Source organism: Oxyura jamaicensis, chromosome 12 (assembly GCF_011077185.1).
Source record: "Oxyura jamaicensis isolate SHBP4307 breed ruddy duck chromosome 12, BPBGC_Ojam_1.0, whole genome shotgun sequence".
NCBI lineage: Eukaryota > Metazoa > Chordata > Aves > Anseriformes > Anatidae > Oxyura > Oxyura jamaicensis.
The window spans coordinates 4,711,270-4,724,831 of NC_048904.1; the positions used below are offsets into that span (position 1 = coordinate 4,711,270).

The 13,562-nt window shown below is 41.8% G+C and overlaps 1 protein-coding gene across 4 annotated transcripts in view; it reads left to right on the plus strand.

The window, feature by feature from the left end:
* VGLL4 (vestigial like family member 4) overlaps nt 1–13,562 on the plus strand; it is an 83,092-nt gene that overhangs the window by 55,039 nt on the left and 14,491 nt on the right. For 3 of the 4 annotated variants that reach the window (XM_035337601.1, XM_035337599.1, XM_035337602.1), the window contains exon 2: nt 3,150–3,339. In XM_035337601.1, the coding sequence (XP_035193492.1) occupies nt 3,150–3,339 (190 nt within the window). Of the gene's footprint in view, nt 1–3,149; nt 3,340–3,395; nt 3,831–13,562 lie in introns of those variants that run through there. The other variant, XM_035337603.1, reaches the window with a different exon arrangement.

The following is a 13,562-nucleotide window of genomic DNA, read 5'->3' on the forward strand; positions in this document are numbered from 1 at the left end:
CCTGGTGGTGTTTATGTCTGAAAAGAGACATGCTGTTTTTACAATCATTTAGTTTGCTTGTGTTGGTTTGAATCACTTTCCGTTTAGGCTCCTAAGTGGTTAAAATAAAGAACATTCTTGCTGACTGCATGAACTTCTGTCAAGCGAGTGTGCTACTGCAGTACTGGTATATAGGCAGACACGACGTCACGTTGTTATCTGGGTTTTGCTTGTTTGTGTTTTATCGTGTTGCCTAACTTTAAAAAAAAAAAAAAGACTGGTATGAACAGTTGTACACAGAAGTATCTGAAAGCAGCAGATCTAGAGTGCCTTACACCAGCTGCTTACTGAAACAAAGCAAGTATTATGAGAGGCACAATAAATGTGTTTGCTATCTATGCTTTCGGTTGCAGAGCAGACACAACCCTTCACAATAATGAATTTTGAAGACTGGAGTTTAGGCTTGGGGAATTTTATAAAACACAGTTGTTTTATCAGAGTGTTGTCTTGCCAGTCGTATGATGTGAGTCTGGTTACCATGGAGTGTGGTCAGCTGGGGGAGACAAATCCAGTCAGAAAAGCAGCATTTTGTGTCACAGACTCTGCTGTGGTTTCTCCCTCTCTGGTTTAAATTCAACTTTGGGAAGGAGGAAAGTAGTGGGGGAAGAAGTCGTCTTTTATTTAACTATAAAGCAGTTCTAGCCCTAATCAAAATTAGAGGCCATACGAGAACTCCCGGTGCAGTACAAATGCAGTATATGTGGGTGTGATTTACCCCCATGTGCAATGTAGGGATGTTTTCCCTCTTGATCTCACCCAGTTATTTGGACTCTTCTGTTTGGTGGTGTTCCCTGCTTGCCTTGTGCCTCAGGGTGGCTGCATGAAGTGCTCAGCACCAGCCCCTTGGGTCTGCTGAGGAGGAGCCGCACAGCTCCAGCCGCTCCTGGAAGAGGCCGAGGTGATGGGAGCTCCTCCTGCCCTCCGCTGCTCGCTGCCCCCTGGCCTCGTTAAGCTGAAGCTCTGTTCGTTTGAATAATTTTATGTCTAGAAATTTTTGTCTTTTTTTGTAAACCCCAGAGTCAGCCTTACATGGCATTTAGGTTGGCTGCGTTCTTGCCAGGAGCAGCCCAGGAGGTCAGTAGGAAATAGGTGCCGACGTGGAATTGGCGACTTCTCTACTGGAGTTCTGTGTTCAAGTCTTCAGAAGTGATCTGGGACACTGCAGAGAATGACTGTATGTGGGCGGGATGAAAGCACCACAAACTTTTATTGATAAAAGTTTTATATTTTGATATTGGTATTAACTTTCTTATCAAAGAGAGACTTAAGATAGATTCCTTGATTTCACCGAGACAAATTGGTATGATGTGGTTTGCTTCTGAAGTTGAGTAAGTTTGTGTCAGAATATGATCACTATCTAGGCAAAATGTAAAGGCTGAAGAAAAAAAAAAACACAGAAATTGTATTGATAGGAAGAATATTTCAAATGAGGGGTCTTCTTGATAAAAGCTTCTCTTGATATATGTTGGTGCTTGAGGGGTGTGGGGGTCTTCCCAAAAAACTCTTTGGTTGTTTCAAGCAGAAGGGTCTGGATGCCTGTCTGAGAGCATCTGCACTAGGGCACAGTTTTTACTATTTAGAGCTGAGATGGAAAGTTCCAATTTAGGTCTGGTGCCAGAGTCTTTAATAGAAATCATGACTTGTGGTGTATTATAGGTCAGTGTATATTTGCTAGTTTATATTATGCTGACTAAATTGGCAAAATGCTTATTTTTACTGGTAAACATTCAGGAGGTTTTCTCCTCACTCGTTCTTTTTCCAACAAAATAGTATTTGTTGTGTGTGGAATTAGGTCAACGTTTTATAAATCGTCTGCTTCAGCGATGATGTGAAAATGTGTGGTGGCATACAAGGGTTTCTATTCTCAGGTACCTCAGGACTGTAGATGAAGTTAACTTCATCCTAATTTTAGTTTTGTAAATTATGGACATGTAAAAAACAAAATGCTTCTGGCAGCATAGGAAAAATACAAATTTTAAACCCTAGCAAAAGTAGCTGTTTCAGGGATATTACCAGAATAGGGAACACTGTTCAGTTTAATTCATCTTCAAGACCCCCTTCAAAGCCCCCCAGATTTTTTTTTTTTTTTTTAACATCTTTACATCCCTATGAGGTCTAAATATGAGCTGTGGCTGTATGGATGTGAGTTCCAGTAAAGTCCGTAACTGTTGATGAAATGTAGCACTGTGCTTCAGGCTACACATTTAGTGAGACGTTTAATTGAAACAGGAAAAATGCTATGGTCACATTTAATGCATGCTTAGCAACATTATGTGAAGGTGTTTATATGCAAGCTAATCGTATCATTTCTGGAATTATTTATACGTAACTCCCACATGCTGTGAATAGCATTTTCTGATTAGCGGTATCAGAAAATATATAAATTTTATAAACTATTGAATAACACCAGTCTGCCTGGTGGAAAAACAGCTTTCTTAGAATTGAAATGTTATGATTCTTCTGCTGAAGAAGTGTGCTCATTTGTACATTGCACCAAACATAGTTTAGAAGTATGGAGAAGGACATTTAAGGACAAATTTACACTTGCATCAGCAAGTTCCATTTTCCCCCCTAATTTTTACCTTGCATAGTTATATACCAGAGAAGCTTGTTTTGGACAGCTTTTTATAAAAAGAATAATTTGAGAATTTGAACGCTTATTCACTTTTAGATCTTGCATATTTGGCATAAATGTGAACTGTAGTCCTGGAATTTATACCACAACCATAAGCAAAGGAACAAAGCGCATTTCATTGCAAATAGTCGTGCTTTGCAGAATGAGGTAATGAAAGCTCAATGTTGGAATGGCAGCTTGTAAGAAGGAATGCTTCTGAATAAAAATACTGTTAGAAAGATGTGTTAGCTCAGCCTTTCAGATTATCTAGGGGTGAGTTGTATTATTACCTTTTTTCAACAGTTGCTTTGTTCCAGCATGAAGCACTAAGGTATGGCTTATGAAGCCTTGCTTATCCTGCGACCGCGTCTCAAATGTGCCTGTGCACACCTGACATCTGTTTGGGAAATTTTTCTGCAATAATGTTTTCAAAAAAACCCCGCTATTTTACCTGTTTTCCATGTTGTGTTCATCCTCACTTGTCTTCTTCCTGTAGGTGAAGCAGCTCTAAGAGGTGAGCCCAGAATGCAGTCTCTTCCAGTATCCTCTGCTCTAACCAACCATCGAACAGGCCCTCCTCCAATCAGCCCCAGCAAGAGAAAGCTCAGCATGGACCAAGGGGATGATGAGCTAGACTGTGAAAATGAACATGTTTCTAAAATGAGTCGAATGTTCAATCCACATCTGTAAGTGTCTTGCTTTTATTACCTCTGGTTCACAGAATCTAGTGCTTTCCTCTTCATCTCTGTGCATGCTAAACTTTGTGCTAGATTTTTCCTTTGTTCCAGATTGTACGGAAAATCTGCACGAAGGCTGTTGTGATTAGATGGGTGATGACTCGTTTTGTTTTGTTTGCATACAATAGAAAGAAGCAGGAATTAGTTTAACTATTTGTAACAAAACATAAGTTCTCACCTTGAATTTTTAAAGCATTGTTCATTTGTTCTTTGTAATCTGCTCGTTTCACTTCCCCAGATTCTGAGCAGTCTGTACTCTGGGGGTGGGGAAGCAGGAGGAGGAGAAACAGAAGTGGTTTGCATTTTTCAGAGGCCAGGAGATTGTGAGCCAGCTGCTCTGTAGTCTGCCTTGACAACTGGGCAAGCTGCAGTTGTTGCTAAACATTACTTGCGTGATTGCGCTCCAGCTCTGACAGTTGGATGTGGAATGTTTCATACAGGTAAGGTGTTGATGAGTTAGGTGCATGTGTTGGGTAATCATCAAATGCCATTCTTGCTGTGTTCTCATTCCTGGGAATGCAGGTCTGGTTGGCATGAAGTACAGGCTTAAAAAATTCCTTTCATTCTTGACTGGAGGAAGTGATCAGAGCGGTTCAGCAGTCCAGGGCAGCCTGATAGCTGAGCACTGTTCCCTGCTGCCTCAGCTCGTACAGCCTCTGCATTCCTTACATTCCACTCTGCTGTGGACTGTTGTGTTCAGTCATAAGATGTGGACAGAGGTATTTATCCTCAAATAAATCACCATAGTGTTAGTCAGAGGCTGGGCCTGTAGTCTGCAGTCTTGGAATTTGTTACAAATCAGGAATCCAGCACTGAAGTAATGCAAAACAATAAAAGCTCACAAGCTGAAAGAGACTTCTCATTTACAGGATACCTTCTTCACTCTCCTAAAAACTTAACTATTTATAGTCTTTTCTTGGCGCTGAAAATGGTGGTACTGGAAAGAACCATATGCTCCATTTCTGCGGCATACTTACATGACACAACTGAAGAATTTTATGGCATTTTTGAATTATTATGTAACTTGGTGGGAAAAGATGTGATTTATAAAAATTCATATGCTAGTGATGAAATAAAACACAGCTGGCAGTTACATACATTATAACACTTTATACAGTGGAGGCCATAAAAATAATGAAGTCTGAACCAACAGACTCGTGTGCAACCAATGATCTAAACTAAAAGATGCAGGCAGTTACTTCACGTGATCCCTTAGATATATTTTAAAGCTGCATACTCTTTTCCAGTGTGGTGCATTTTCACTCAATAGTTTCTTTCATATATGAAACGTGTGTCTTCTAATAATAAAAGGCAGCGGTGCTCTGCCTAGTATTCCTGAGATGAGACTTAATCTATTTCAATTAAACCTTCAGCTGCATAGGAACCACAATCTAATATAGTGTACACAGGACATCTTTTTTCCACCTTATTTTGTAAGTTAGATTTGGCTGCGGCTCTTTCAATTGAGTATTACAAAATCTTGAACTTTTACAGTATATCTGAAATAGCAGAATATTTTTCAGAAAAGATCACAAATGTTCTCTGGATTTTACTCCAGTTTCCCTACCACCACCACCAATCACGTTACCTTTTCTAATGTTTTTTATAGTCTTTTTTTTTTTTTTTTTTTAATTTTGGTTTAACTATAGATGTGAATTACTCAAACTTTGTGGAACTTCCCTAAAAATTGTGGAGGTGGGAAGTGTGTTGTAGAAGCTTGATTTGCTTGCACTAACCAACAGTTAATTTGGAGAAAGAAATTTTTTGTGTAGCACAATAATGGTGGTCGGATTGTAGTGACTTTGAGCTTCTAGAAGTTCCGTTTTGATAACGTTCAATTTACAAAAGCAAATCCATAACAGATGCCCTTATCACTTACACAGTGTAATCCGGAGACTAGACGGCACAGTATCTTTGGTGGCAACAAATGCATTTTTGTGATCTGCAGTCACAAAGATGAGGTTTAGCGCCTGTATTTTGAGCTTTTCAGCATGAAGTCTCCTGAACGCACAGGAGGAAGGAGTTGGTGATACAAAACCTGTTTCTAGGCATAGCAGCCTCACCCAATATCAGGGCTACAGGCTGCGCATCTTGGCCACATACCGCTGTTTGAATCCTTACTGCTTTAGCCGAATGTCTTCAGTTATTGTAGCTGTCCAGAATGGACAGATCTTTTTCATCTGGAAGGCAGTGCTTGGAAACCAGAAATCTTTAAAACCACAAGCATCTCTTGTTCAGACATCTGGGTCTTTGTGATCGTCTTGGTGGAACTGTGAAGCAGTTGAATATTCATCCCCTTAACACCAGCATATTGTGGGTGGAAATGTAATTAAATAGGACGAGAACCGTGCGCTGTGGTTCATTATAGATGGCAGAATGTTAGCAATTGGATGTTAACTCTTAGGTACCGGCACCCTAGCATCTCAGTCACTGTGCATCAATGGGAATGAGTCCATTTAAATGCTTTGGTTATTACATGATTCCAACCTTTCGTTCTGAAATTTAAAGCTTTGAGATATTCCCTGCTCAGGTGTAACTGCCTAATGTATCTTCTTTGATTAGGTTCTTCCAGAGTTGCACTCGGGTTTACTTTTATCATGGGAAAACACAACTACTGGAGTGAAGTGGGCTCTGCAGTAGGGCAAATCACATGCCCTGGCAATCTTCTTATGTTTCTAAACTATGTAACGTAACTCCTGTGCACAAAACAAATGTATCAAAGGCTCTGTTTTTCAGAGCAGATAATTCTTAGCTTCAGGGTATCAAAATATACTCAAGCCCTTGCAAGACTAATTTTTAAAAGCCTGTATTTGGTGGCTGTGTACTGGACTGTATTTATACAGCTTTTGTATTTTTGTGGTTGTAGAGATTACACCCGTAACTCCTCACTTGGGAAAAATGAGTACTTCCACCTCAAATTAAAACCCAGGCACTGTAATATGAAATTCCTTTATTTGCATTGCGTACTTTCTTGTCTCTCAAATGCTCTTCTTAAAATGCACTCACTGAAGTATAATCCTGCTGAACTAAAATGTGCTTTGTACCGTACTTCATTTTCTGCTGCTTTGTAGAGGAGAGGCGAGTTTATTTAATCCCCAAGTTGGAACATGCCTCTGTTTTTGTATGACCTCACTAAATTCACCTTGATTTACAGAAGAGTAATTAGGAACTTGATTTATGTAAGAATTACAAGTATGGGTAAAGTGGCTGGAGCTATACCCGTCCTTCTCAACAGATGAAGCTTCTTCCTTATATTTCCAAGGTGTATTTAGCATTTCATGGCAAGCCTTGTGTAAAATTAACCATTTCTGGGCTTTGTGATGGAAGTGGAGCGCGAGTGAAGCGTGTTGTACCTTTAAGTGGAGGTCTCAGGCCTGACCTACGTTATGTGGGTTTCTTGTTTGTCAGGCTGGAGGCATTTTCTCATTTTCACAGTTCAGCTGAAAACAAAGGCCTCCTTATCCTTGCAGGGAGCTCTGAGAGCTGACATCAGCCTTTTCCCAGCAGACATCATCTCTGCCTTAAGAGTCCTCGCAGGGAACTGAGGCCTGATAAGTTTCTGCTCATGGCACTTTGTTTGCCAAGGAGCAAATAACAAAGGAAAATGCCAAGAGCACAGTATCTATCTATCTATCTATATTATTTTGTATTTGACTTTTTCTTTTCTCTCATCTTTTCCTCTTCTTTCTTTTTTAAAAGAAATGACACTGTGCTGTTTTGGCTTTTTTTTTTCAGAGGAGATAATTCTTAGCTTCAGGGTATCAAAATATACTCAAGCCCTTGCAAGACTAATTTTTAAAAGCCTGTATTTCGTGGCTGTGTACTGGACTGTATTTATACAGCTTTTACTAGGAACTAGAAATTAGCAACTTAACTGCGTTTGGACAAGGGACAGTTATGGGCAATAGTTTATAGCTGTGGTGTGGCAATTTTAAAAGTAGTTTGTATGCTAGCGAATTGGGGTTTCAGATCACTGTATTTGCAGTTAAAATGAATTTGTCACAGATCTTCAAAAGCATTTGGATTTTGTGTCGCTGGTGAAGTTGTATGTAAAAGTGACCATCTGAATGTGTTTTGGAAGAGTACTAGTATTTTTGTTCTTCGCTTGTGGAGTACGTCGGGCTGAATGGTAGCATTTTTGGTTTGGGGCTGTGTACAGCACATACAGTGCTATGAATGAAATATTTCTCTTGATCTGTTGGTCTCAATTGCTGTTTGGCATGGTGGCATAGGACCGCAATATTAATTTCTATAGGAAAATTGCAGCGTTAAGTTAGAAGGCAAAGGCAGCGCCAGGGGAGGCTCAGGCTGGGCCTGAGGAAAGGTTCCTCACCATGGGGCGGCAGGCGCTGGCACAGCCTGCTGGGGAGGTGGCTGACGGATGCCCCAGGCCTGGCGGCGCTCAGGAGGCATTGGTGATGCCCTCAGTGATACGCCTCAACTTCTGGTTAGCTCTGCAGTGGCCAGGCAGTTGGACTCGATGATCTTCGAAAGTCCCTTCCAACGGAACTGCTCTGTTCTACTCTAAGAGAAAGGTCTACACATGAATAATTTATTTTAATGTGTATCACTTAAGATAATGTTTAGTTTTAGACCTAGCCAAGCAGACCCAGACACTTCTGTTTCAAATTATAGGTTGTGTCTTCACTTTTGTTACAGCAAAGAACCATGGCAAATCTGATTCATAAAGCCAGGCTAGATTCCTGGAGTTTGGAAGCTGCCATTGTGTATCACAAGTTTCTTACCATGAATATCCAGTGGAGTTTGCTTACTTTAATAAAACACCATAGCAGAAATTACCTTGGCGCCATTTTTTTTTTAATCTATTTTAAGCTGTTCTAGAAGTTACCTGGATTTGCAAATCACAGAAAAAATCAGGTTAGGCCTCAGGAAATCATTTCATCCAGCCTCCTGCTCAAAGCAGGCTCAGCTGTGTTCTCTCCAAGCACGTAGTAGCTCAAGGCAAGGAATTTTGTGTAAGATCTGAAGTACTTAATAAACAATATTCCTTTTTATAGGAGGACCCCATTACTTTCCTCCATACTGTTTTCTGAGCTGAACTGAGAATGCAGGGTTGAAATGCTCTGCAGCAAATCAGGTCCCTGTGGTGGCAGAGGCTGGCTTCAGCTCCAGGCAGGGCTTGAGAAGATTTAGAACTGGGTTGCAGAGCTAGTGTGGCAGTTTTCAGAAATGGTCTTTGCTGCTAACTATGCCTTTTTTGTTTCCAAAATTCATAGGATATTAAGGAGTATGTTTACACTGTCATTTTATTGTGACAAATTGGAATTAGGAAAACAAAACAAAACAACTCAGAACAGCCAATATCTCTCATTTGCTTGCAGGCATCTTCGCTCACTTCTTCTGGCATGAATATATATGCCTTTAAAGTATTTTAGGGATTAATCTGGTGTTTTCAAAGAGATTCTGCTGAACCTGAAATTCTCTGTATTTCTAGTGGAACTGGTACAATGTCGCTGTTGTTGATTACAGTGGTCAAAGGATTACATAGCAGGTTTCAAATTGCTTTTCTGAGCTTTTTCTTTTGTCTTTTTTTGTCCTTTCTCCAATGCATTACTTGAATGATGGACCTAACCAAAATCAACTGGATATATTTTCCTTATTATTAATGGAGATCACTCACTATACAAAATTCTTCTTTCCAACAAATGTAGATTAAATTGAACCTTCACAGACTGACTTGAAAGAGCTAATGTGTCTGAGTTAATATTTAACACTGGGATTTGCACAAGTTCTTTACCAAGGGGGCATTTCAGAAAATACTCCAGTCCCTTTCAGTTCAGGAGCCTGTAGCCAAACACAAGCAGGATTAGTTCAGGTCTCTCCACTTTTCACGTGTCTCCAATTGCAAACGGAAAGGTTGCATTAGCTAGTTCCAGAACCCTACTTCTATATAATGTTTTCCATTTTAATTTTCCTTCTTTTTGTAAGGTAGCATGAAGCTTCCATAGGCATTTGTACGTTGAGTCTGCAGGCTGCCCTGTGAGGTGAAGAGCTGTGTCATCCTTTCAGAGGCACCAGCGCAGCGCCGGGCCTAGCCGGCTCACCGCAGCAACAAGGCAGCCTGCGTGTGCAGAACAGAACACGCATCCCTGAGCCCTGCTGTTGGCTTTTTGTCCCAAGGGGACGTCCTTTGTTTTCATTAGTGGGAAATTTTACATCACAGAAGTTATGTATCTACACCGGGGTGAAATTCAACACCGGGCCAAAAGTCTGGTATCTAGCGAGAAGGCAAGAAAAGAACCAGTAACGTTTACAAACATATTCTAGATGTATATCATAACCATATGGAAACAAAGGTTTAATCTCACATTTTTATTTAACCATTTTCCCAGATGTTTCCTGCAGTTTGACAGATGTACCATTTACTAGAAAGTTGCGCTCTTGAGAATTATAGTGTTGTGGACACGGTTGCTATAGACAATGACTCGGTGAGGCTAAGAATCGGAATAAAACGCTACATTAATTTCTCCTCGAAGAAGGACGTTTTTTTCCCCCACACCGAACGCGCTGGCCTGCGCAGCCTCCTTTCGTTTTCCGTCCTGCTGCGGAGCCCCGCGGCCGGCCTTGGCCGCGCCGTGCCGGGACTCTTATCGTGACGAGGGGCGGGCCCCGCGCCGCCGCCGCTCGCCAGCTCCGTGAGGCCCCGGGCGGGCGGGGGGGGCGCGGCGCTGCCGGCCGCGGGCGGTGCCGGGCACGGGGCGGGCCCTGCGCCCCGCCGGGCCGGCTGTCGGCGAGGGCTTATCCCGACAGAGGAGCGCCGGGGAAGCGAAGGGCCTCGCCGCGATTGAAGTGCGGAGGCTTTGACCTCAGCCGTTTGGCCGCTTCCCCCGGTGGAAAATTGTGCTGGAAGCCGCTACGCTTTGTAGTTGCCCTGCTGTTGAATAAACGAGATAACCGTGTCCGTGCTGCCTGCTTGAAACCCGGCAGGCCTGGACATTCCTCGCATAGCTCCTCCAGCACCGCAAGCTAACACTGCAGCACAGCAGCGCTCCATAGGTGCTTGTCCACAAGGTACAGGTGGTGCCCGGCTAGGTAAATGCTGTGCCCCAAACACAAGCCTGATGCTCCCTGTTTGCTGGCTGCCCATGGGCCTACACCCGGAGCTGGGTTTCACGTGTCCTGTCACACCGCCGGAGTGCAGAGCGCCTGGTTAGGGTAGGAGGGGGGGGGGAGGTGGGATGATTTCTACAAGCCATGAGAAAAAATTTCCAAAACATCTGGGAGAAGTCTCAGAACACACTAATTACTGCTTCATGTAGCCTTTAATGTGGCACAGATGTACAGTTGCTGCAAGTAACGGGGCAGTCACACATTGCAGTCAAGGTTGATTCCCCTGCTCCTATCAAAGTCCTGCCGTTGTGGTCCTCGGCCCTCACTGCCGCTTGTGGCCTGTGTAGGCACGCGTTGCTTCATCCTGAGAGAAGGAGCGATGCTTTCTGCCCCTTTCTGTCACAGGTTTCACATCAGTAACATTTAGTATTCACAAATCAGTCTGTTAGGAAGGGTGGAAACAAACCCCAGATGCTTTTCCTTGTGATGTTTTTCTGACTGAAGGTTCCCCTAGGCCAGAAGCGAGGTGAAGCTGTTGACTGCAGAATTTGACAACCTTTGGCTTGGGCACTTCGAACACAGGAGTAACTGATGTGAGGTGCTGCTGCTGTGGCTGCTTTGGTTATCAGCTTCTCACAGGAATTATTTTACTATATTGCTAGGAGTAGTTGTGCAAAATGTAATGAAGCTGTTAGCGCATTTATAGTGCTTCTAGAGGTTTCAGTAGTTCAGATTTTATTAGCAATTACAAACAGTTTCAATAAAGTTTGAATGAAATGTTTATTCCTTTTATAAAACAGCCCATGAAAAATCTTTTTTAAAAAAAAAAATAAAAAAGTTATTTAAATACCATTTTTTGTCTGAAGGTCTAAAGACCTGGTTTTTGGATATTTTTGAAATCTGTCTGAAATTGAATGTGCATTCTCAGCTTTCCCTGCTTTGCATCTGCTAATGTTAACATTGTGTATCTGATGGGTAGAGACCATAATGTCTAGGCATTAATGATCCAGGCCCTTTTCCTTTTTTCTTTTACGAATTGTTCAAGCTGGAAAACAAATCTCTATAATCCTATCTCCTGAGAATTTGACACAGTTATTTCCAGCGCTCTGACCTTATTTCCAGAATGGCTTGTGTTGTTAAAACTCTTCCTAAGTAAACTTTCCGTTCTCATGTTGACATCTTCTACTTTGCACTTCGTGTATTTGAAGAAAATGATTAATCTGTTCCTCAGCCCTGCGAGTCTATCTGTTGAAGTCTTCTGTGTGATTGAACTAACTAAAATCCCTACGCTTTTGCAAATTTGGGGCTCCTGGATTGACTTAAGCTGCTTTCAACTTTTACAAAAATCATTGCATGACAGGTGTTAAGAAATGAATGCAAGTATTTTTTTTCGAATCAAAAAGTAGAAAATATTGTAAGAAAATGTAACTGCCATTTTTTATTTCCTCTAACAGTTCTGCACAGTTTCACCATTGAGTTCCAACACCACCAAGTTTTCCCAGAGCCTGCAGAACAGACTGATGTACCCTGGCAATATTGAGCACACATGTATGTGGCTAATCTCGTTGCACTAGGGCATGACCCGCTGCCGTGTGTATTTTATATGCAAGCTTTCTCCTGACGTTGGCCCATAGTTTTCTCTGTGTGATCATAAATAGTTTTTACAGTATTTTCCAGTGACTCGGTATAAAAGGTTTGTTGCATGTGCCAAGTTTGACTTCAAAAGGATGTTAACATGGCTGAAGTATAAAAGCTGCACGTGACCCAGCACATGAATGAACAGAATGTAAGAGGAATTGCCTGCCAGAAGTTCTTGGGTGGGCATTGCAGTTAGCTATAAGATGATTAATTTGTACCCATCTCTGAATCTTTCCAGTAACCCCTCTGACCTTCTTTTCTCCTGGAAACCTCTTCACTCTTTCCTTAAACAGCTGGATTTTCCTTCCTGTTTGTTAGAAATTTTAGGGAAAGTTTGAAGTGTCTCTGTAACCTCATCTTTCACCACTTGCTTTTCTGGATGTTTTTCTCCTCCGAGCAATTCAAAGTGCCTTACGGATGTGAAACAGTTCAGACTTCTGTGCAGATAGTTTTAGTTTCCATAGCGGTGGTGACTTCCCTTTCTTCTAGATCAGGTCCTTTTTATCCCAATATATGCGGTAGCCTGACTTGCACTCCACATGTCAACATTGGCTGGCTTCCCTCTCTTTCATCAGCTTAATTTGACTTTCTCAGAATTAGATTATTGTGCCTTCGAGCACCCAGGTACTAAGGTGACTTCTGTATAATTTGCTTTTGAGACAGAAATGAAACCTTAGTTCTGGGTCCTGACCGGCAAGCCTAGGGCTGAGTGTCAGGTCTGCATTGATCTGTGTGAGGTTTGCAGTTTTACTGCAAATATCTTCCAAAAAAAAAAAAACAGTACTCTGTAATTTCAGTACCCGTGTCTAGTAAGGACAGACTGCAGCCTCTGCAGAGCCTTGTTTCAGCTCTTTAGCATCCCCATCTCCTGTCTTCTGGTCTTCACAGTTGGCAGAAATGGTTCTTCCCTTACGCGTTTTTTAGGATATTGTGTGTTTTTTCAAACAAAACCGGAGCTGCTTTGTTGTTGCTCTTTGAGTAGAGTTATGGGGGGGTGGCTGCATCAAGTAAATCTTAAAGGTTCCGTTATTTCTCCTGTCGCCCCTCCAAGAAATGTGCTGTTCTGTGACTCCGTGATAAAATAGAGCAGGGAAGCCAGGGATGTCACAGGTTACAGAACCAGAAAGACTTTTCTCTTTGGCTAATGAGACTGGCTGAGTATTTCTTTATCCCCAAATCCCTAAAAACCCAGAGCAGATGAGAGCTGTAGTCAGATGCTGGTTTCCACCTAGATCCCAAAGTTTAGCAACATGTTGAGATGAAATGGGCTCATGTTTACATTCCTGAAATCGTAGCCACAATGGTGCATTTTAAGAAGCTTTTCTATAATTGCTGCAATGTCCTGTTATACTTGGACACTTGTTACTGCGCTAACACTGAAATGCTGGAACTTTCTGTCATTCTACTTTTTCAGACGTTAGGGATTTGTCTTTTTTAAATTTATTTTTTTAACAGGCAAATTC